The sequence below is a fragment of the Dendrobates tinctorius genome, unplaced genomic scaffold (genome assembly GCF_039654945.1).
Source record: "Dendrobates tinctorius isolate UK_male_01 unplaced genomic scaffold, ASM3965494v1 ptg000003l, whole genome shotgun sequence".
Classification (NCBI taxonomy): Eukaryota; Metazoa; Chordata; class Amphibia; order Anura; family Dendrobatidae; genus Dendrobates; species Dendrobates tinctorius.
Genome location: NW_027361671.1, coordinates 24,901,120 through 24,925,629, shown reverse-complemented (window position 1 = coordinate 24,925,629; position 24,510 = coordinate 24,901,120). Strand labels below are relative to the sequence as shown.

The window sequence follows — 24,510 nt, the reverse complement described above, 5'->3', positions numbered from 1 at the left end:
GGCTGGTGGGGCTCGATATGACAGCCGGAGTGGAACAATGTCCCGTGCATAGTCCTGAGTAGCTCTGTACCGCTCAATCGGTCCTACCACCTAGCCCAGAGTGCCCAGGTCCCCTTGCCCCACCCAACGCTGTATGGCTGCTGGTAGAGCTATCCCCAGCCGGTCGACCACCACCCTCTCTACCATCTGGGCCGGGGTCAAGGTCTCAGGCTGAAGCCATTTTTTTTACTACCTGCAACAAGTCATAGGCCTTAGACCTGGCGGTGCAAGACTCCACAAAGAACCACTGGTACACCCCGCTGGGCCTGCACATACTGTACGCATTAACACCCAGTTGGGCAAAGATCTCACCTCTAAGCTTCTCATAGTCCAGGCCATCCTCCCGACTGAGGTCCAGGTAGGCTTTCTGGGCATCTCTTGTTCAGGAAGGGGGCCACCACTTCAGCCTGCTGAGTCATCGGCAAGCTCTCCCGCTCTGCTGTGTACTCTAACACCGTGAGGAACGCTTCCATATCGTCCCCAGGACTCCTCTTCCTCAGGGCTGTCCGGACTTTGTACCGGGCCTTTTAATGGATCGGAGTCACTGCTGAGGGCGCCTCTCGCAGGAGTTCCATCTGCTGCAATATCAGCTCATTCATTTTCTTCTGCTGCTGATACAGTAACTCCTGTTGCTGCCGCTGCAACTGTAGCTTCTGCTGCTGCTCCTGTTGCCGCTGCTGAGTGAGGACTAACTGCTTCAAAAGCTCCTCCATTTCCCCAGCAGGCTTGAGCTGTAGCGTTGCAGCACGTTTTGTGGTATGCCTCAGTTTACGCTGCCCGCATTCTCCAACCATATGTAGTGCAGCGGTATCCACACTTTGCAGTAATGAGGCAGTGACCCAGAAAAGTTAAAAACAGTGTCTCTTTAATGTTCAGCATACTCACAAAACAGAAAGTAAATATGATCCTCTGAATCGCAGCTGGGAAATAAGATGGTCCACCTCCGGATCGCAGCTGGGAACAGGACAGTCTACCTCCTAGACCTGTTGCCGTGGGCGACTGCACAGCCATGTACGCCGAGAGGTGCCAGGCCTTTTGGCTTCGCTTGGCTGTGTTACCTTACCACACTGGTGGAGCTCTCTGCAGAGCCTCCTGCTCTGCACGTTTTCAAGACCAAACTGACACACCCAACCCTCTACTGCAGGGGTTTTTACTGCCCCATTACCCTCCTGGAGTCCGTTTAACCCCTTACCTACAATTGACGTAATATTCCGTCCATGTGACCATGGACCTAATTACCATGGACGGAATATTACGTCATCGCGATCAGCGGCGCCCACGTGGTGAGCGCCACTGATCGCGACCGAGTGTCAGCTAATTATCATAGCTGACACCCGGCACAATGTGTCAGGGGCGGTCACGGACCGCCCCCGACACGTTAACCCCTTGCACACCGCGATCAAACGCGATCGCGGTGTACCGGGGGTTAAAGGGAAGCATCGGCAGGGAGGGGGCTCCCTCCGTGCTTCCCTGAGCCCCCCACGGCAGCGCAATGTGCAGCGCTGCTGCGGGGGGGCTCTTTCCCTACAGGCCCCCGGATCCAAGATGGCGACGGGGGCCTGCAGGGAGCTGACTTCCTCACTGCCTGCAAAGCGCAGGCATGAGGAAGTCTGCAGCAGTGCCTGTGACAGATCGCTGACAAGGTAATAAAGTAAAAAAAAAAAAAAAGTGTTAAAAATAATTTTAAAAAAATCGCTAAATAAATTAGTAAAAAAAAAAAAAAATATTCCCCAATAAATCCATTTTTCAAAATAAAAAAAAACAAAAACAATAAAAATACACATATTTGGTATCGCCGCGTCCGTAATGACCTGCCCTATAAAACTGTCCCATTAGTTAACCCCTTTAGCGAACCCCTTAAATAAAAATAAAAAACGAAGCAAAAAATAATGATTTATTATCATACCACCAAACAAAAAGTGCAATAACGCGCGATCAAAAAGACGCATATAAATATGCATGGTACCGCTGAAAACGTCATCTTGTCCCGCAAAAAACGAGCCGCCATACAGCATCATCCGCAAAAAAATAAAAAAGTTCTAGCTCGCAGAATAAAGCGATACAAAAATAATTATTTTTTATATAAAATTGTTTTCATTGCAAAAAACCGACAAAACATAAAAAAAGACCTAAATGAGGTATTGCTGTAACCGTACTGACCCGAAGAATAAAAACGCGTTATCAATTTTACCGCACGCGGAATGGTGTAAACGCACCCCCCCAAAAGAAATTCATGAAACGCTGGTTTTTGTTCATTCTGCGTCCCAAAAATCGGAATAAAAAGCGATCAAAAAATGTCACGTGCCCGAAAATGGTACCAATAAAAACGTCAACTCGTCCCGCAAAAAATAAGACCTCACATGACTCGGTGGGTCAAAATACGGAAAAATTATAGCTCACAATATGTGATGATGCAAAAACTATTTTTACAATAAAAAGCGTCTTTCAGCGTGCGACAGCCGCCAAACATAAAAACCGCCATAAATCGTAAATCAAACCCCCCGTTATCACCCCCTTAGTTAGGGAAAAATAATAAAACTAAAACAAAATGTATTTATTTCCATTTTCCCGCTAGGGTTAGGGTAGGGTTAGGGCTAGGGTTAGGGTTAGGGCTAGGGTTAGGGCTAGGGCTCAGATTAGGGTTAGGGGTGTGTTGAAGTTAGGGTTGGAGTTATAATTGGGGGTTTCCACTGTTTGGGCACATCAGGTGCTCTCCAAAGGCAACATGGCGTCTGATCTCAATTCCAGCCAATTCTGCGTTGAAAAAGTCAAATGGTGCTCCTTCCCTTCCAAGCTCTGCCATGTGCCCAAACAGTGTTTTACCCCCACATGTAGGGTATCAGCCTACTCAGGACAAATTACAAAACAACTTTTGGGGTCCAATTTCTCCTGTTACCCTTAGGAAAATAAAAAATTGGGGGCAAAAATATAATTTTGCGGAAAAATTTTTTTTTTTATTTTCACGCCCAGGCGTTATAAACTTCTGTGAAGCACTTGGGGGTGCAAAGTGCTCTCCACACATCTAGATAAGCTCCGTGGGGGGTCTAGTTTCTAAAATGGGGTCACTTGTGGGGAGTTTCAATAGTTTAGGTACATCAGGGGCTCTCCAAACGCACATGACACCCGCATACCAATCCATCAAAGTCTGCATTCCAAAACGTCACTACTTCCCTTCCGAGCCCCGACGTGTGCCCATACAGTAGTTTTCTCCCACATATGAGGTATCAGCGTACTCAGGACAAATTGGACAACAACTTTTGGGGTCCAATTTCTCCTGTTACCCTTGGGAAAATAAAAAAATGGGGACTAAAAGATCATGTTTGTGGAAAAAATACGATTTTTTTATTTTCACGCCCGGACGTTATAAACTTCAGTGAAGCACTGGGGGGTTCAAAGTGCTCACCACACATCTAGATAAGTTCCTTGGGGGGTCTAGTTTCCAAAATGGTGTCATTTGTGGGGGGTTTCTACTGTTTTGGTACATCAGGGGCTTTCCTAACGCGACATGGTGTCCGATCTCAATTCCAGCCAAAAACGTCAAATGGCGCTGCTTCCCTTCCGAGCTCTGCCATGCGCCCAAATAGTGGTTTACACCCACATGTGGGGTATCAGCGTACTCAGGATAAATTGCACAATATCTTTTAGGGTCCTGTTACTTTTGGAAAAATAAGAATTGAGGGTGAAAAGATCATTTTTGTGGAAAAAATATGATTTTTTAATTGTACTGCTGTACGTTATAAACTTCTGTGAAGCCCTTGGGGGTTCAAAGTTCTCACCACACATCTAGATAAGTTCCTTGGGGGGTCTAGATTCCAAAATGGTGTCATTTGTGAGGGTTTCCACTGTTTTGGTACATCAGGGGTTTTCCAATCGCGACATGGTGTCCGATCTCAATTCTAGCCAAAAACGTCAAATGGCGCTGCTTCCCTTCCGAGCTCTGCTCTGCGCCCAAATAGTCATTTACACCCACATATGGGGTATCAGCGTACTTAGGACAAATTGCACAATAACTTTTAGGGTCCTGTTACCCTTGGAAAAATAAAAATTGGGGGTGAAAAGATCATTTTTGTGGAAAAAATATGATTTTTTAATTGTACCGCTGTACGTTATAAACTTCTGTGAAGCCCTTGTGGGTTCAAAGTTCTCACCACATATCTAGATAAGTTCCTTGGGGGGTCTAGTTTCCAAAATGGGGTCACTTGGGGGGTTTCCACTGTTTAGGTACATCAGGGGCTCTCCAAACGCGACATGGCGTCCGATCTGAATTCCAGCCAATTTTGCATTGAAAAAGTCAAACGGCGCTCCTTCCCTACTGAGGTCTGCCATGCGCCGAAACAGTGGTTCCCCCCCACATATCAGGTATCAGCGTACTCAGGACAAATTGCACAATAACTTTTGCAGTCCAATTTCTCCTGTTACCCTTGGTAAAATAAAGAAAATTGAACCTGAAGTATTTTTTTTGTGAAAAAAAGTTAAATGTTCATTTTTTTTTAATATTCAAAAAATTCCTGTAACGCACCTAAAGGGTTAATAAACTTCTTGAATGTGGTTTTAAGCACCTTAAGGGGTGCAGTTTTTAGAATGGTGTCACTTTTGGGTATTTTCTATCATATAGACCCCTCAAAGTGGCTTCAAATGTGAAGTGGTCCCTAAAAATAAAATGGTGTTGTAAAAATGAGAAATCGCTGGTCAATTTTTAACCCTTATAACTTCCTAACAAAAAAAAATTTTGGTTCCAAAATTGTGCTGATGTAAAGTAAACATGTGGGAAATGTTATGTATTAAGTTTTTTGTGTGCCGTATCGCTGTGATTTAAGGGCATAAAAATTCAAAGTTGGAAAATTGCGAAATTTTCAAAATTTTCGCCAAATTTCCGTTTTTTTCACAAATAAACGCAAGTTATTTGAATGCAATTTTACCACTAACATGAAGTACAATATGTCACGAGAAAACAATGTCAGAATCACCGGGATCCATGAAAGCGTTCCAGAGTTATGACCTCATAAAGGTACAGTGGTCAGAATTGTAAAAATTGGCCCGGGAGTTAACGTGCAAACCACCCTTGGTAGTGAAGGGGTTAAAAAACAGCATGTTTTCTTAAATCTGCCTTGGACAAATAGTTTGCACAAGACCAACACTTTTATTTTGCATTGCAATCATAGCTATGCCTGTAACTGCAGTGCACTCTCGCGGCCTCAGTACGCCTCTGTGCGCATCTTGGGGGGGGACACATAGTGACGCGCCAGCAGCGCTCAGCACTGACAACGTGCGCAGTGATATGAATTGTTTTTTTTTTCTAGATATTGATATCTACCAGCTGTTTGCATTAAGTTAATGCTTCTAGGCCTTTCCTATGCAGTTGGACTTTTGTCCCACACAATCTCTGTGTCCATAGGGTCCTGTTTAGACAACCATACTTTTTGTACATATTCTGTTCTGTTCCAGTGCACATTGGACCAAGTCCGCTCATTGCGACTGTAAGGGCTTATTTCCACTTGCGAATAAAACGGACGAATGCGATCTGATTAACAATTGTATTGCATTTGGACCAATGTTATTCTTTCATTTTGTGTTCATATGCAATTTTTTTTTCCAGCTTGGATCCGATTATGATTGGACTGGAAAAAAAAAATCGCAGCATGCTGCGATTGTAATCAGAATTCGAATCGCATTCATTCGGCAATAGAGGTCAATAGGGGTGCGAGAAAAAAAATTGCACAGTACTTGGATCATGCGAGTGCTGTCCAATTTTAACACACCGATCTCCTTTGAAAAGCCGGCGATTCAGCAACCACGTACAGTAAAATCATGGTGTGACAGGTTAGAATAGAATACAATAGATTGAATAGATATACAGGTGCCTCTCACAAAATTAGAATATCATCAAAAAGGTAATTTATTTCAGTTCTTCAATACAAAAAGTGAAACTCATATGTAGAGTCATTACAGAGTGATCTATTTGAAGTGTTTATTTCTGTTAATGTTGATGGTTATAGCTTACAGCCAATGAAAATCCAAAAGTTATTTTCTCAGTAAATTAGAATAATTAACAAAAAACACCTGCAAAGGCTTCCTAAGCGTTCTAAAATGTCCCTTAGTATGTTTCAGTAGGCTCCACAATCTTGGGGAAGACTACTGACTTGACAGATGTCCAGAAAACAACATGGAAACTCCTGTCAGGCATCATTGCCACCAAGCTACAGAACCATATGAACCATTACATGAATCCAGCTCAGAAAGGCATTGGGACCAACACCAGAGGCTCTAAGCACCAGCTCCTAGTAGATAGAGCAGTCGCTCAAGACTCAAGATCCAGACAGACCAATCTCAGTACAGCCTGGATTGACTACAGGAAAGTCTATGACTCAATGCCACACACATGGAACTGTGAATGCTTGACTCTCTACTATGTCAACAGAAAATTAAGAACCTTCCCCAGAAACTCAATGGGGCAATAGAGAACAACATTGGAAGTCAACTCAAGACAACTAGTGAAGTGACCATCAAATGCTGCATATACCAAGGTGATGTACTGTCCCCATTGCTGTTCTGCTTAGGCTTGAACACCCTCAGTCAGATAATTACAGAGTCTGGCTGTGGATACAAGTTTAAGATTGTAAGCACCATCAGCCACCTCCTCTACATGGATGATATCAAGCTGTATGTGAAAAACGAATGAGACATCAATTCACTGATCCACCTGACAAGGATCTACAGTGAAGACATCGGGATGTCCTTCGGACTGGAGGAGGGCGGCCGGTTGGTAATAAAGAGAGGCAAGGTAGTCAAGACTAATGGAGTGGAATTACCAGCAGGACACATAGCAGATGTACAGACATGCTACAAGTACCTCAGCATCCCACATGGATACGGTAACCATGATGAGGAGGCAAGGAAAACAGCAACATCCAAATACCATCAAAAGGTAAGACAGGTCCTTAAGGGTAAGACAGGTCCTTACGAGTCAGCTCAATGGGAAGAATAAAATCCACACCATCAATACATATGCCCTTCCAGTTATCAGATACCCTGCTGGCATAGTGTGCTGGCCAAAAGAAGAGATGGAAGCTGCAGATCTGAGGACACAAAAACGCCTCACAATGCATGGAGATCTCCTATTACCGTTTAATTTGTTTCAATAAAGATTTTGGATTTTATCTCCAGAGCTGGATACCTTCTTTTTTCACAAATACCTGACGTCAAGCAGAGACGCTTCCTTGCTCGGATAGAACTACTCATGTGCGGTGTGGACATCACTATAAGGGTGAGCTGAATCTACTTTTTTCTATGGAGATCTCCACCCTAAGTCTAGCACCCAAAGATTGTATACCAACAGAAAGGAGGTTGATCGAGGCTTGATAAGCATCAAAGCCACCATCACGGATGAAACAAGGAGTATCCAGGAATACATCAGAAAAATGGCTCCAAAAGATGAGATGCTGAGAGACAGCCTAAGTCAGCAACAACAACAGATCTGGAAGGAAGAACAGGAACATGAAGCGCCATGGCAAGACAAGCCGCTGCATGGGAAGTACCATCGACAGACAATGGAGGTGGCTGACATGGAGGAAACCTACCAATGGCTGGAGAAAGTTGGACTCTGAGACAGCACAGCGGCACTAATCATAGGGGCACAAGAGCAAACACTAAGTTCCAGATCCATAGAAGTAGAAATCAACCACACAAAACAAGACCCAAGGTGCAGACTATGCAAAGAAACCTCTGAAACCGTCCTACACATAGTGGCAAGATACAAAATGCAAGCAGGAACAGCGTATACCGACGCCACAACCAAGTAGCGGGAATTGTATACAGGAACATCTGCACAGCATATGGACTAAGTCCCCCTAAGTCGAGGTGGGAGACCCCAGAGAAAGTGGTGGAGAATGAAAGGGCAAAAATCCTGTGGGACTTCAAGATCCAGACTGATAAGCAGGTGTTGGCTAACCAACCAGACATTGTGATGCTAGATAAGGATCAGAAGACAGCAATGATAACACAGGTCAACGAAAAAAATTTTTTTTTCTGGTGTCCAAAATATTTTAATGAATTTGGGGTATTTTTGGGGTGCTGATTCTGAATATGTCATCAGTTTTGCCAGATTGGCTCAAGTTTTTGAGATTTTTGGTATCTTATTTATAGCACTTGTTGGTAAATGCGACGCATCATCTCATTAATTTCTTTGGATTAGTACTTGAACTGAGCAGTTCTCAATATAGTTTTGTGTTAATTAGTGTTCTAAAAGTTTGTTCATAGCTTGATTTTTGCACTAACTTTATGTTGTTGTCTGTTTTCCAGTGAAAAGCATGAACTCATCATGAAGAAGTTGTCTTAACGATCCAGACTCATTCTGTTACATTTGTGGTGAATATACACTGCCAAAACATAGAAGAAACATAACAGACTTCGTAAAAAAAGTGTATTTTGCCTATTTTGGGGTTATGCTTGGGGACCAAGACAAGTTTTGGGCACCACACATAGTGTGCAAAGCATGTATCGAATTATTACGAAAATGGAGCAAAGGACAAAGAAAAAGCTTCAAATTTGGTGTTCCAATGGTGTGGAGAGAGCCAAAAAATCATCATGATGACTGTTATTTCTGTGCAGTGCAAGTGCAAGGATTCAATAAGCATAAGAAACGAAAATGGGAGTAACATGGAATCTGCAAGAAGGCCTGTCCCTCATTGTGAAGATGTGCCTGTACCTGTGTTTACCATAAATAACAGTCATCATGATGATTTTTTGGCTCTCTCCACACCATTGGAACACCAAATTTGAAGCTTTTTCTTTGTCCTTTGCTCCATTTTCGTAATAATTCGATACATGCTTTGCACACTATGTGTGGTGCCCAAAACTTGTCTTGGTCCCCAAGCATAACCCCAAAATAGGCAAAATACACTTTTTTTACGAAGTCTGTTATGTTTCTTCTATGTTTTGGCAGTGTGTATTCACCACAAATGTAACAGAATGAGTCTGGATCGTTAAGACAACTTCTTCTTGATGAGTTCATGCTTTTCACTGGAAAACAGACAACAACATAAAGTTAGTGCAAAAATCAAGCTATGAACAAACTTTTAGAACACTAATTAACACAAAACTATATTGAGAACTGCTCAGTTCAAGTACTAATCCAAAGAAATTAATGAGATGATGCGTCGCATTTACCAACAAGTGCTATAAATAAGATACCAAAAATCTCAAAAACTTGAGCCAATCTGGCAAAACTGATGACATATTCAGAATCAGCACCCCAAAAATACCCTAAATTCGATGAAATATCTTTGGCACCAAAAATGCTGTTGACCAGTGTAATAGATGTGGCAGTGCCAAGTGACAGCAACATCAGAAAGAATTTGATAAGCTAGAGAAATACCAGGCCCTCAAAGGAGAGCTGCAGAAGAAGTGGAAGGTGAAGGCAACAGTGATTCCAGTGGTGAGAGGAGCACTTGGAGCAGTGACCCCCTAAGTTGGGAAAATGGCTACAACAGATCCCAGGAGTAACATCTGAGCTCTCTGTCCAGAAAAGCGCAATGCTGGGAACAACTAAGGTCCTGCGCAGAACCCTCAAACTTCCAGACCTCTGGTAGAGGACCCGAGAATGAGAAAGGACAACAAAGACCACCCCTGTGGGGGGGTGAGAAGGAAGTTTTTATATATACAGAAATATATTAAAATCACATAAAATCACAGCAGGACCCGACAGGATAGAATAGATAGCTTACACACAGTATATAAACATAATAGCTAGATATAGAGATGTCAGTGACATATACAATTAGTACAGTGTATGTCCAGCTTACTGTACATGTATTTAATTATTAAAAGATTATTTTGCTGAAAAAAATGGCGTGTCTCCCACATAATTTTCTTAACCAGCAGAGGGAAAGCCGATGGCTGGGGGCAGATGTTTATAGCCTGGGAAGGGGGTAATACCCATGGAGCTTCCTAGGCTATTAATTTCAGCTCACAGCTGTATACTTACCCTTTTACAGGCTATTAAAATGGGGGACCCCCCAAAAAATGACATAGGGTTCACCTATAATTAATAACCAGCAAAGGCTAAGCATACCTCTGCAGAATTATATTAATAGCCTAGGAAGGGGACATGGATACTGCCCCCCCAGGCTAAAAACATCAGCTCTCAGCCGCCCCAGAAAAGGCGCAGATGTGAGATATGGCAAGTAGAGTAATAGTTGATGTCACCTTTGTATTGTCAGGTGACATCAAGCCCAGAGGTTAGTAATGGAGAGGCGTCAATAAGACGCCCCCATTACTAACCCCATAGTCATTTTGTATAAAAACACACACAACCAGAATAAAGTCCTTTAATCCAAAGAATGACGCAGACTCCTTTAATAAATCTTAATTAAACCATACTTACTGCTTCACCCATTCCAGTGATGCCATTGTCCCCTGCAAGAGAATCAGGCGGGTTGCCCAGCGCTATCCAAATGCATCCCATGTGAACAGGCACCACAGTTTACAAGACCAAATGGGCCCAGCTGTACACTGAAAAATAAAGTTCAGAAAATGCGTATAAAAATATGTGAGGTATTAGTCAATATTTTGGCCAAGATATGCAACCTGCCCATTTAGATAGGGACAAGCATCTCGCCTGATGGAATAGTATGGGTGTCACTAATAGGCTGTTAACATGGATGCTGTGCATCTCCTGTATGTGAACAGCACCCCATACAATCCGCTATTGTCCATTAATATACCAAGCAACCACCTCCTCCATGAAAGTCCCAGATGAAACACTGATGGCAAATGAACCCAAAACAGTAAAATTGGAGATTTGTGGATCCGCGCTGCTGAATAAATAGGAATCCAGACGTATTGGAAATAAAGGATGGTGGTTTATTCAACGCGTTTCAAAGTCTATATGACTTCTTCCTCAGGAGCTGACCACATGTAACATACATACATGTGGTTATCTCCTGAGGAAGAAGTCATATAGACTTTGAAACGCGTTGAATACACCACCAACCTTTATCTCCAATATATCTGGATTCCTATTTATTCAGCAACGCGGATTAAATCCACAAATCTCCAATTTTACTGTTCCTGACATGGTCACTTGCTGACCCGTGGATCTGCTGCAGCTGATAATTTGATTGCATTTATACGCCTTAATGAAAAGAAGCATCAGGTGAGCACTAACTGAAGTACAAATCTTGAATATCTATCAGATAAGTACCTATTTTGCACTTATTTCTCCTGCAGTTTCTTTCGTTGATGAATCCAAAACAGTTATCATCCCTTTACCAGTTTTTAAGTATGTGAAAAACAAGGACATTTAACTGAATCTTAAATGTTTTTTCAGAGAATGATAGACACCATGAATGAATTAACACAGTAGAGTGGGGAAGGTTTTCTTGGCTCATCATGGATCTTCTGAGGACGGCTTCATATTGCATTTGAGCCATATATTAGTGTTTTTTGGCTGAAGCTCTTTAAACAGATACTTGGATGGCACCCCCGGTGGAGCCATTCACTATAGTGGGGCAGTCTGAGTCTCTGTGTTCTTCTGTCCTCCGTCCTGGCAGAGTCCATTTTTTTTTAGGTAGGCATAAAAGGGTTGTCTGGCCCTCTCTTTTCTATAAAAACGCCTCAACAGTTCTTCTATCACTTCACGCAACCAAAATCAATATGCATCAAATGTGTGTTATCTTCTAAAGAGGGATGTTGAGTTCCCATGTATCTTAGCAATGAAGTTTGGAAATCTTTCCAAATCTGTCAACACTGGAGAACGTCCACAGCTCATCGCTGCATCAAACAGCTGGTCCAGTTACTTCAATCTCCGATATAAAATTGGTTGTTATCTCATACCGATACAAAAAATAAAAAATAAGAAATCCACTGATAAAGCAGGTTTTCATTTTGCTAAATGTTTACACTGATAGGGTGAACACGTTGCCTGACGTTATGACCATGTTCTTCACAGCTTTTTCATGTATCCATTTCTGATCATCATCTCTTTTTTCCATAGACCCTTGTTTCTTGCAGTGATAAAGCGATATCAGGAATTTATCAACGATCTCCAGATTCACGTTACAAGTTACTGTGTGAATGTTTGTGCTACGAGCCTTTTCATGGATGCGGAGAGTCACCACTGGGAAGACAACAAAGCATTTTATGAGGTGCGAGTGTGAAGGCAACATCCCATGATTGATTCTGTTACATTTCATCGGCCATGTGGGAGGGAATTCAGACCATTAGCTCTCCTGCTGGCCTTCCACTCCCCAGAGACACATTTATTCTATAGACAAATACTTGTATCCTGATTCGATAGGAATAACATCATCATTATATTATTGTGAAAGCCTAAGAAAAATAGCTTGTCACCACTACTTTTCCACTTCTTGTTGTTGTGCAGTTTGAATGCACATTTGTACCTTATTTAGTATTTTCTCAATATGTGCAAAATGCCAGTGTTAGATGCCCTGGTACACAAAATCTAAATCTACATAGTTTTGCATTGTAAGTGGCTCCCAAACCCAAGGGCGTTAGCATCGCCGGAATCAGGTTCTTTGTATCTACTTCATGGTGCTCTCAGGTAGGGTGGCAAAAACCCTAGTGACAGATTCCCTTAAAAGGGGACTTGTCACTTATCGTAAATGTCTCTTTTTTTTACCCCAATTAAATACCAGAAACTATTTAAAATATTGCATGCCCAAAAAGGGGACAGCAGCTGTTTTTCTGAATTTTCCATTTTGATCTTTTTTTGTACCTAAATCTAGATTTATTAGCTAAAGGAGGCAGGAACCTCAACCCCTCTCTGTCCATGTCCTCTTGGCTTCAATGTTGCTGCTTGGATGGTCCCCGCTAATCTCTACTTATATGCGCGCAAGACCGCTGCAGCCCATCTTTGTTATTAGTGATCTCTTTCCTCTTTAAGGTTGAGAGTTTGTTATATAAGGCCCATAGTCTACCCAATGTAGACTTTTTATGGTTTGTGTTTTCTTACAATTCATCAGTTGGAGTCAACACTTCTGCCATTTGAGCTTCCCACTGGACATATTATTTTTTAATCTTCAGCAGCCAATGTAGTGTTGTGGACTGTAGGACATTAGCACACAGTTTTGCTTTTGTACAGGTGAAAAAATGGTTTGTCATCCGGGTAATCACCTGGCTGGTGGAAGCTTTGTCATACAAAGATTCTGCTTTTCATACATTGCCAAATGATAATGTTCTACTAGATCCCTTCCTATAGTTATTGTAACATTGCACTTGTCAAATGGATAAATAATGGTCTGTGTAAAGATAATATTTTGGAGGTTTATGTGATAAAGCCCAGATGCTAGTTTCTTGGTGTATAAGCGAAGTAAAACCTCACATCTGTTTATGCTGTACTAGCTTACAACAAGAGCAGATGTTAGTGAGGAGAAGGTGGTTTAGAATAACAAAAAGGTCAAAAGAAGTGAATGAGTGTAGACAAATGATCATGATAAAACAGCACGGCTGTCTAGCCTACATACTTGTTGTCACACAATAGAACATATCTATTAGTACTACTTTTCACAATGCCATAGTTAAATAATGTCTTCAGCTCCAAGAAGCATATTTTAAATCATGACTTTCAAAAAAAAAACCCTCAACCTTGGCCACGGACTACAGTAGTGGCCATACTTTACATATATTCCGTAGTCTACCAATAATACAGCATTTAATTCATGATCTTGTACTGCTGCTTAATCCTACAACAGATATTTACTTTCAACCGCTCACCTTGGCATAGGATATTGATGAGTCCTAGCCTTAGAACTGGTTGTGAAATCATTTGGAGTCCGAAACCCGGCATCCCCATCTTGTATTCTGTCCATCTTGTCTGCCACATTGATGATTTGTGTTATATTGACATAGAAATTTTCTGGGACTCATATATTTATGACCTAAGCACAGGAAAGGACAGCAATATGAGATCTGTTGGAGTCCGACACGTGTCACTCCTACTAATCAACTGATATCTGCTTTGGCATTAGCTGGAGGTAAGCAAAATATGGAACATAACACTGCAGCGCCATGCATTGTTTAGTGACCGCTTCAGAGTACGGCAGTTTCAGCAGCAGCCTCTGACCAATGTATGGAGTTGTGGTGTTCCTCTCCATAATGTTACGGCTCACCAGGTTAGGTAGACCCACTAATCTCCAGGTAAGTACACAAACCCCAGGCGTTGGTGCAGCTGGCAAGATAAACTCATAGGGAGCGGGGACACGGAACACACTAGAATCGTGGGAGCAGCAGAGTGGATGAAGTGAATCAGCAGAAATAGAAACGAGTTAAGAACAGTGTGTACAGGAGGTGGAGTACAAAAAACTAGAGTCTTCAATCAAAATCCAAAAAACCAGGAGTGTCCTAATGGGCCGATGTGGAGCACTACAGAGGGCAGCGGACCGAGGTGAATGGAACAAAGCCCAATATACCCGGAATAGGAGTGTAACAGATACATTTCTTACATCAAATCTCTGCCGGAGAAGAGATCAGTTGATCGGTGGGGGACATGGTGTAGGTCATCAGTGTGTGTTTACACTGCTTGTTCCTGGTAATCCTGAATCAACACAGGCAGCAAATCACAAAAAAACAAGCAAACCTTCATCAGGTGTATTGATTTTTAAACATGCTTAAAAATCATCGTTCTCGGCAGCACCTCATCCTGCGTAAATATGACATTGCCAAGAGCAATGATATTCTATTTGTACAGAAATATTGTATTAAAGGGGATGTCCACTACTAGGACAACCACTTTTTGATCTAAGTGTTTGACACCAATAAAATAAAAAAAGCTTATACTCACCTCTTGTGCCGGCGCCGTTCCAGCAATGTCAGCACTCAGTCCCAAGGCTCATGTGTGATTGTTATGACTCATGAGCCGGCACCCAATCAGCGCTATCGTCACTGTCTCCGCCTTCATATGAATTGAGCATGAAAAGGAAGTCAGAGATAACTGCAGCCCAGACTTCCTCTTCATGTTCAGTTCATACAAAGGCGGGGACATTGACTCCAGTGCTATTTGGGCGTTGGCTCACGTATCATAGAAATCTCATGAGAGCCCTGGGAACACGAGTGCCAACACCACTGGAACGGCGCGGCATGGGAGGTGATTATAAGCTTTTACCGTAGATCAAAAAGGTGTTGTTTTAATAGTCTACAACCCCTTTAAGGATTATTCTGTGTACATGGCCATGCGATCAGCCTGTATAAATTGTCTTTTAAGTGGCAGCTGATCAGCTGGTATTTAGCAGATGTAGACTGGCCATTTTCAATGCAGAATAAGTCATGGTCAACCCTTTTAGGGCTAGGGTCACATTTCTCTCTAGATAAGAGACGATGCGCTAAAGTGCCATATGGAATCAAACAATTATACAGCAAACCAACCTGAAGGTATGTAATCAACAGGTCCCTCTCCAATCGTGGGTGTGATAGGCACAGACTGTTCGAATTCGACTGTGATTAGATCTGGAGGTGCAAGATCAAAGAATCCTGCTCCATCATTGTTTTATTTTTTTGTTCTTTGATGGAACATTGAGGATGTCAGCAGTGCCGAATCAGTCATTAGACATCTGAATAGCTTCCGAAGCACCCATTTGATTTTCATGGGCTCTGTCACATTTCTACCATTGTGTTTGTCATTTTAGTTAACAAAATAGCCGTTTATGCTCCTTCTTCCAGCATATATGACAGTCTGCAACATAGAGTCCAAGCTTAGATGCGACCACATTGTTTTTGTGTGTGTTACTGAAGTTGTTGACCTGAAGTTTGGCACTGTTATAAAAGTACTAGATTATGGCCCGATGCTATCGCATCGGGAGGATGCGATAGCATCACACCTCTTGCCATGTTAACCCTCAACACACACACTCCTCAACACACACTCCTCTCACCTTTCACCATCTCCACTCACTCTTTCACTCCACATACGACCCCTTCTCTCACTCCGTCTCTCATACTCACGCCGTCATTGCCGCTGCTCCACGATCCCCGACATCATCTTCTGCCGGCGCCATCCTGGATCCAGACGTTGTCCACGCCGGCGACATGTTCTTGCGGCGACACCATCTTGAGTATCGTAAAATCCTGCGATAGTCAAGATGGCGTCGCCGGAAGAACATGTCGCCGGCGTGGACGACGTCGGGATCCAAAATGGCGTCGACGAAATCTCGCGAGTTTTCGCCGACGCCATTTTGGATCCCGACGTCGTCCTCACCGGCGACATGTTCTTGCGGCGACGCCATCTTGACTATTGCGGGATTTCGCCGATCCAAAATGGCGTCGCCGCAAGAACATGTCGCCGGCGTGGAGGACGTCTGGATCCAGGATGGTGCCGGCGGACGATGATGTCGGGGATCGTGGATCAGCGGCGATGACGGCGTGAGTATGAGAGACGGAGTGAGAGAAAGGGTCGTATGTGGAGTGAAAGAGTGAGTGGACGTGGGTGGAGATGGTGAAATGTGAGAGGAGTGGTGTGTTGAGGGTTAACATGGAAAGAGGTGTGCGGTGACGTCACCGGTTACAACTGGACGGAAGTTGTTACAACCGGAAGTTGCTTAGGGCATTTTATAAAAGTAAGGCAAAATTTGGCTGTATTCTTCAGTGCACTGAATACCACATGGTCATTAAGCTGTAAAAAAAAAAATTTCAGATTAACAGATAATTTAGATATAATGATGTGTGTGTATATATAAAGGAAACACACAAGCCAAATTCATAGTCACATGTGTAATTAATGAGATGCAAGACTGACTTTATACGGTCAGACAGGACCTGGAAACCACATGTCTGATAATGAATGCAGGTCACTGTGACCTGACATAATGTAACCGAACAAATTTCATAAGCAGTCTGAGATGGATAAATTGTAAGGAAATAACTACCTCAGTAATAGGCTTTGCATGTTTGATCATGAGCTGCAGAGTAAACCTGGAGCTGAATAAAATCTATATTGATGAATCTCTGTTCATACTAGAATGCATTATTCTCAGCATAATAGCATGGGCTGATTTTATTTAAGAAGTCCCGGAAATTACACTAATCTTCTGATCTGGTCAGGAAGAAATGAGGTCATCTTAATCTATTAGAACATCTGCCAATTCCTCATAAAGTCATAAAAATCAGTTTTAGTGCATGTAATAGGTGAAACGTCTTGACACATCTTAAAGATGTTCCATGGCCTATGCTCTCACATGAATACATATTTATGTGAGTGGAGTTGTGTGGTTAATTTTATTCCTCTGCCCTTTCATAATACACTGGAAGAAGTTCATAAAAGTCCATTAGTAATGCTAATGAATCTACACAAGTGTGGTTGCCTGAACAACTCCAATAATGTTTCGGTTAAAATGGCATCATCAGGTCATGCCTAACAGTTGTGCACCGTTATCTTGTTAGCTTTTTCTTTTATGAGGTCCATATGTGGAAGATAAGAACAACTTCCGTAACCAGGAGTTTAATAAATCAGGGACAATAAATTTAGGATAGAACTGGGAATGCACAATGAAGCAATAATATATTACTGGAAGAGTAACACAGATAAGGTTGATGTTTAAAAAAAAACTTGTCTCCATGTTTCGCCAAAGAAATACTGTAACGTCCAGAAGAAAGAGAACTGTCTCTAATGCCACCTGTTGGAGATGGCGACCCTCTAATTTAAAGTGAATCTGTCACCCTATTTTTCGCCTATCAGCTGCCGGCACCGACATCAGGGGCTTATCTACAGCATTCTGTAATGCTGTAGATAAGCCCCCGATGTAACCCGCAAGATAAGAAAAAGAGTTAAATTATACTCTCTGGTGGGCGGTTCAGTCTTGGTCCGATGGGTGTTGGTCCCATCGGTGTGTCAGTGGGTTACAGAGGCAGGAGCCGGCTGCTGCGGCTAACTCCTGTGCCTGATGCTAAAGAGAAATGAATACTCACTGCATTCCACGCCCATGGACGTGGAGGGCAATGGATATTCATTTCTCTTTAATAGCATCCTAGTATGATAGGCCCCCTCCTCGTCCTGGTATGATTGGCCCCCACCCACATCCTGGTATGCATGGCACCATCCGAAAACATAAAAGCCCAAACCATTACACTTTCCTTCCCGGCGCTCCCTTGCAGCATCTTGTTCCGATGCCAGCAGCTGCTTTATGCTTGTTAGTAGCGCATGGTAGGGACATCATGCGCTGCTTGCAAGCCAAAAGGCAGCTGCCAGAATACTCACTGCTCTGCATGCCGGGACTGTATGCGTGGAGAGTAGTCATTATTCATTGCTCTTTAACACAGTGTCAGCCAGAGCCTTCCTGCAACTGCCAGCGGTCACGTGTGTCGCTACTTAAGGGAATGAATATTCATCGCATTCCACACCCATGGGAGTGGAATGCGGTGAATATTCATTTCTCTTAAGTAGCGTCACATGTGACGCCGGCTGTTGCAGGAAGGCTCCAGCTGACACTGTGCTCACTGTTAAAGAGCAATGAATACTCGCTGCTCTCCGCGCAGTTCCAACGTGCAGAGCAGTGAGTATTCGGCAGCTGCCCTTCAGCTTTCAAGCAGGGCATGACATCCCTGTCATGCTTCTTACAAGCATAAAGCAGCTGCTGGCATCGGAACAAGACCCTGCAAGGGAGCGCCGGGAAGGTAAGTGTAATGGTTTGTTTTATTTAATGTATTCTGATGGGGCGATGCATACCAGTATGGGGGTGGGGGCCAATCACACCAGGATAAGGATAGGGCCATGCATACCAGGACTCGGATGTGGGCCAATCATACCAGGTTAAGGATGGGGCCCTGCATACCAGGATAGGGATGAGGACAACTATTCCTGCCAGGATGGGGATGAGTGGCACCATTCCTACCTGGATAGGGATGAGGAGGCCATGCATACCAGGATAGGCATAAGGGGTCCATGCACACCAGATTAGGGATGAGGGAGCCATGTATACCAGGGTAGGAATGAGGGGGCAATGTGTATCAGGATTGGGATGAGGAGACCATATATACCAGGATAGGGGATACTAAGTAAAAGATTGACCACATTTTTTTGCTTCAATTGTTTTTCTCCCTAATTTCCTCCTCTAAAACCTAGGTGCATCTTATGGTCCAGTGCGTCTTATAGTCCAAATAATACAGTATTTCATGCAATGAAATGCAATTTAATTATTTCAAAATCATACAATGTGTTTTTCTGGTTTTTATTTTTAGATACTGTCTCTCTCTCTTGAAGTGTACCTACGATAAAAATTACAGATCTCTCCTCTCTTTGTAGGTGGGAAAGCTTGCAAAATCGTCTGTGTATCAAATACTTATTTATCCCACTGTATGCAGAAAATGACACTTGGTAAACAAATAATTGAATAATATAGACACAAGATTTAGTACAAATTTAAATAATTAAAAAAAATAAATAAAAGAGCGACGCAATACTACCCAGGTAGAAAAAGTGTGCAAATACGACCCAAGAAAAATAAGTAAAGGAATTTGATGCCCGTGGAACTACTCAAAAGACATACGGTACATCAGAAAGATAGACAGGCTTATGCCTTATGTATTCTGCCAACAACCACAGCTTCTTCAGGGATCTGTATGTTGTTAATCTGTGAAGAAGTCACGTTTGTTGGCAGAAAGCATTCCCGTTATTCCTGTCTGATCCTCAATAATTTTATGATTATCTTCAGTATTTAAGACTGTTTTCTATTTTTGGTTGTAGCAGGTGCTATAATACACAATTCCCTTGTTCTTAAGGTATTGTCATGGTCTGTAAATGTGGTACAGCATCTTTAATTATTTTGGTGCTGCATGCTTTAAAGTGAACCCGACAGGTGACACATACTGCCCAGTCCAGGGGCAACATGTACCACTGGCTGTATGAACTCAGACAGGTATTTTTTACTCTGAAACTCTGCGGTATTTCAGGGCAAAACATACTTTAATATCTCCGAAGTTCAACCCACATTGGGGACTATTCGGACAGACGGATCCCCGGTTTCTTCTCATCACCCACTGTCCTGGATTGATAGGTCCCTAGATCAGTACACAACCAACCAAGATCCAAATGTGGCTGTTATGCTTTACTTGTGGCTCAGCGCAAACTGTTGCATTTCATAGTGCCAAAGTTTGAGGACTTCCGCTCGGGGTACATCTTTATTTATTTACCATGCATTTACTTATATAGCTTTATCATATTCCACAGCACTGTCCCCAATGGGGCTCACAATCTAAATTACCTATCAGTAGTGCATTGGGGTGTGGGAGGAAATCGGAGAACCCAGAGGAAACCCACACAAACAAGGGGAGAACATACAAACTCCCTTGCAGATATTGTCCTTGGTGGAATTTGAACCCATGATCCCAGCACTGCAAATCATCAGTGCTAACCATTGAGTCACCATGCTGCCCTATCTTTAGCTGTGAGGCCCCACTCCTGGCCTTCACCAAAACTCTTTTAAGCCTTTTCCTGCATTACTGAATCAATGGCGTAGCACTGCTGTCTGATGATTTATTACACATAAAGAAGTGATATAACACAAATTACTAAAGAACGGTACAGTAACAGTAACTTTTATTTTGGATACTATGGTTTGCACTTATTTGAGAGCGCTATAGATTGTGAAAATTTGTAATTGGCGCTAAATCAATATCTCTCAGAGGCAAATCTGCCTTCAAGTGAAGAATAGTCTGTTTTGAACTCCTTGGGATATGCTGTCAGACTATCCCATTATAAAAAAATACTGTGGTTCTTCGTGAACATGTTCTTACTGTAAGATATGACGTGACTAAGCAGCTCAAAGCTGCTCTGGTGTTGTGCGTACTGCCAGCTATAAATCCTAATATACTAGTGTTTTTCCACTATTACACATATTTTGGGGTTTTTTCTGTTGCATATTTTACTAGCAATATTCGAACATGAAATAATTAAGTTTGCTCAAGATTTATTTTGTTGGAACACTTCTCTGAACTGATGGTTTGGATGTTAGCACCACTTTTCATGGTATTTCCTCTGATTTTAATGTTTTGAATGTAGTAAGACCTGGTTTTATTCTAATATTTAGAATTCTTTTTATTTATGAAGGGGGAACGTTGTTCATTTTCCATCCAAATGTGGCATTACTTCTGTAGTGGACTCCGCCATGATCTCTGGACCATTGTCCCACCATTTCATGGACACAAGATTTTTTCAGAAGTTCTGGAGCATACGTTAGGTTTGTTAACCTTCAGATACGCCCAGATTCACCCTAACTACAAGCGGGCATCACAGATACGGTAAGATCACTTATTACCACATCTAAAATTATTATCTTGAAAGAAATGTACAGTATAGCCAGTATGTTTAGAAGAAATATCCACCTTTGCTTAAATTCATCTAATATGATAATTAAGCAAATAATCTAAATTAAAAATCTATTGTTCTGCATGTAACGCTCCCATGCAGACCAAGTCTCTCCGATGCAAACATTCCTCATCATTAAAATTGCAGCTCCAAGTAGGAAGAATAGTCATGAAATTATGGAAATCGCATCAATTAATGTGAATGATAAAAAATGGCAATAAAATTTTCAATAAATCTTGATGTATTCAGTATCACGTATGAACACCATGCTCAGAAATGCACGCACTTAATCTTATTAATAGCAGTTAACACGTCTTAAATATGTCTCAGTAATTTTTTTTTTTTTTTAAATTAGTTTATTGAACAAAAAGGAGAATAACATACATATTGGCTTATGATAATAAAATACACGCATAGCCCTTACAAATATACAGAAAACAGCCCTTATAAATATACAGAAAACAGCCGGTTATACATTGTGAAGCATATATATCAGTTGACTTTCACAGGCTTTTATCATATTGTTCATGCAGATAATAAGGAACATGCCTTCCAAGTATACAGGAAACAGCCAACCGGATATACATCGTGAAGCATGTATATCAGTTGACTTTCACCAGCTGTTATCATATTATTCCTTCAAATAATAAAGAACATTCCTAAACTACAACTAAAACTATATCAACTGGTGCCTACTACTGCGCAGCCTAATATCTTATATCTTGTTATCTCGCTTATGATGTCTCAATTTTGCAAAGTAAGGTGAGAGGAATTCCACCTCCCAGATCTTCTCAAACTTGCCCGGGCATCCCCTATTTCGATAAAGCGTACGTTCGTATGGAACAATCGTGTTCACCAAGTCAATCCACATTCTAAGGGAGGGACATGAACCCCCCATCCACCGTAGTGCCAACAACTTCCATTCCATAAATAGTGTTTCACGCAGAAAAATCCTGTTATAATGACCCCAATTCTCCTCATCCCATACCCCAAACAAGCAGGCCAGTGGTACAAGAGGAACCGGGCCTGCATCAAGGATGACAAAAGCAAGGTCACCTCTTTCCAGGACTGTAAAATGATGGGACATTGCCAGATCATGTGAACAAAATCCGCATCTGGTGAATGACCGCAGACATTCTGATGATTGAAGTCGACCCATCCTGAAAAGTCGTGTCTGAGTTAAGTATGATTGATTAATTATATACAGCTGTATCATTCAATTATTAATGCATGGTGATACTCCGATTGGAGTTTCCAGGACCTCCTCCCACTCCTCTCCCTGAGCATCAGGGATGAGTCTTTCCCATTTCTTTTTAATAGAGCTTATAGCAGATTCCGTTCCCACCGACAGCATGTACGTGTATAAAGAGGAGATGAGACCCTGGGGACCCTGCAAATTAAGGATTCCTATCAGAGGCAGAGATGAAATAGTACGGTCCACACCCCTAGAATCATAGAATCGTAGAGTTGGAAGGGACCTCCTGGGCCATCTGGTCCAACCCCCTGCTCAAAGCAGGATTCGCTAAATCATCCCAGTCAGATGTCTGTCCAGCCTCTGTTTGAAGACTTCCATTGAAGGAGAACTCACAACTTCTCGTGGCAGCCTGTTCCACTCATTGATCACTCTAACTGTCAAAAAGTTTTTTCTAATATCTAATCTGTGTCTCCTCCCATTCAGTTTCATCCCATTGCTTCTAGTCTTTCCTTGTGCAAATGAGAATAAAGTTGATCCTTCTACAATGTGACAGCCCTTTAGATATTTGTAGACAGCTATTAAGTCTCCTCTCAGTCTTCTCTTTTGCAAACTAAACATTCCCAAATCCTGCAACCTTTCCTCATAAGACAGGGTTTGCAGACCGGTCACCATTCTGGTCGCTCTTTTCTGAACTTGCTCCAGTTTGTTGATGTCTTTTTTAAAATGTGGTGCCCAAAACTGGACACAATATTCCAGATGAGGTCTGACCAAAGAGGAGTAGAGGGAAATAATGACTTCACGTGATCTAGACTGTATGCTTCTGTTAATACATCCTAGAATTGCATTTGCCTTTTTTGCTGCTGCATCACACTGTTGACTCATATTCAGTCTGTGATCTATTAGTATACCCAAGTCTTTTTCACATGTGCTGTCACTTAGCCCTATTCCTCCCATTCTATATATGCTTTTTTCATTTTTATTGCCCAGATGTAGTACTTTGCATTTCTCCCTGTTAAAAACCATTCTGTTAGTTGCTGCCCACTTCTCCAGTTTATTTAAATCTTTTTGAATCCTCTCTCTCTCTTCTCTAGTATTAGCTATCCCTCCTAGCTTTGTGTCATCAGCAAATTTAATCAGTTTACCCTCAATTCCTTCATCTAAATCGTTGATAAAGATGTTGAACAATACAGGGCCCAGGACAGAGCCCTGTGGTACCCCACTTGAGACATTCTTCCAACTGGATGTGCAGCCATTTACGACCACTCTTTGGGTCCGATCACTAAGCCAGTTATGAATCCACCTAACAGTTGCCTTGTCCATTCCATACTTAGTCATTTTTTCAATAAGGATTGTATGAGAGACTTTGTCAAATGCTTTGCTGCAGTCAAGATATACTATATCTACAGCATTTCCTTGATCCACCCAATCAGTGATACCATCATAGAAGGAAATTAAGTTAGTCTGACATGACTTATTAGTTACAAACCCATGCTGACTCTGTTTAATCACTTCATTCTTATCCAGGTATTGACATACATGTTGTTTAATAATTTGTTCAAAGATCTTTCCTGGTATAGAAGTCAGACTCACCGGCCTATAGTTGCCTGGGTTCACCTTCTTCCCCTTTTTGAAGATAGGAACAACATTTGCTCTTCTCCAGTCTTCTGGCACTTCTCCTGTTCTCCAAGAATTTTCAAAGATTATGGAGAGGGGTTCAAAAATTTCTTCTGCTATCTCCTTCAGTACTCTGGGGTGTAATTCATCTGGACCTGGAGACTTGAATTCATTTAGGTTAGCTAAGTGTTTCCTCACTATCATTCTGTTTATAGATATCCTGGATTCTTCTATTCCCTTAATAGGACAGTGAATAACAGTTGGTGTTACATTTCCTTTCTGAGAGAAAACAGATGCAAAATAGGAATTTAAAAGTTCAGCCTTCTCAACATCCTGTCTTACCATTTCATCATTT

At 42.1% G+C, this 24,510-nt stretch overlaps 1 protein-coding gene across 12 annotated transcripts in view; it reads left to right on the top strand.

Annotated features, from left to right (window-relative positions):
- The window catches only part of KIAA0825 (KIAA0825 ortholog), a 556,500-nt gene that overhangs the window by 122,301 nt on the left and 409,689 nt on the right, over positions 1–24,510 (top strand). For all 12 annotated transcript variants that reach the window (XR_012234833.1, XR_012234815.1, XM_073589638.1 and 9 more), the window contains 2 exons: positions 12,032–12,182; positions 21,089–21,279. Coding sequence is in view for 10 of the 12 variants with exons in the window: in XM_073589638.1 (XP_073445739.1) it covers positions 12,032–12,182; positions 21,089–21,279 (342 nt within the window). In the remaining 2 variants the exon portion in view is untranslated. The remainder of the gene's footprint in view (positions 1–12,031; positions 12,183–21,088; positions 21,280–24,510) is intronic.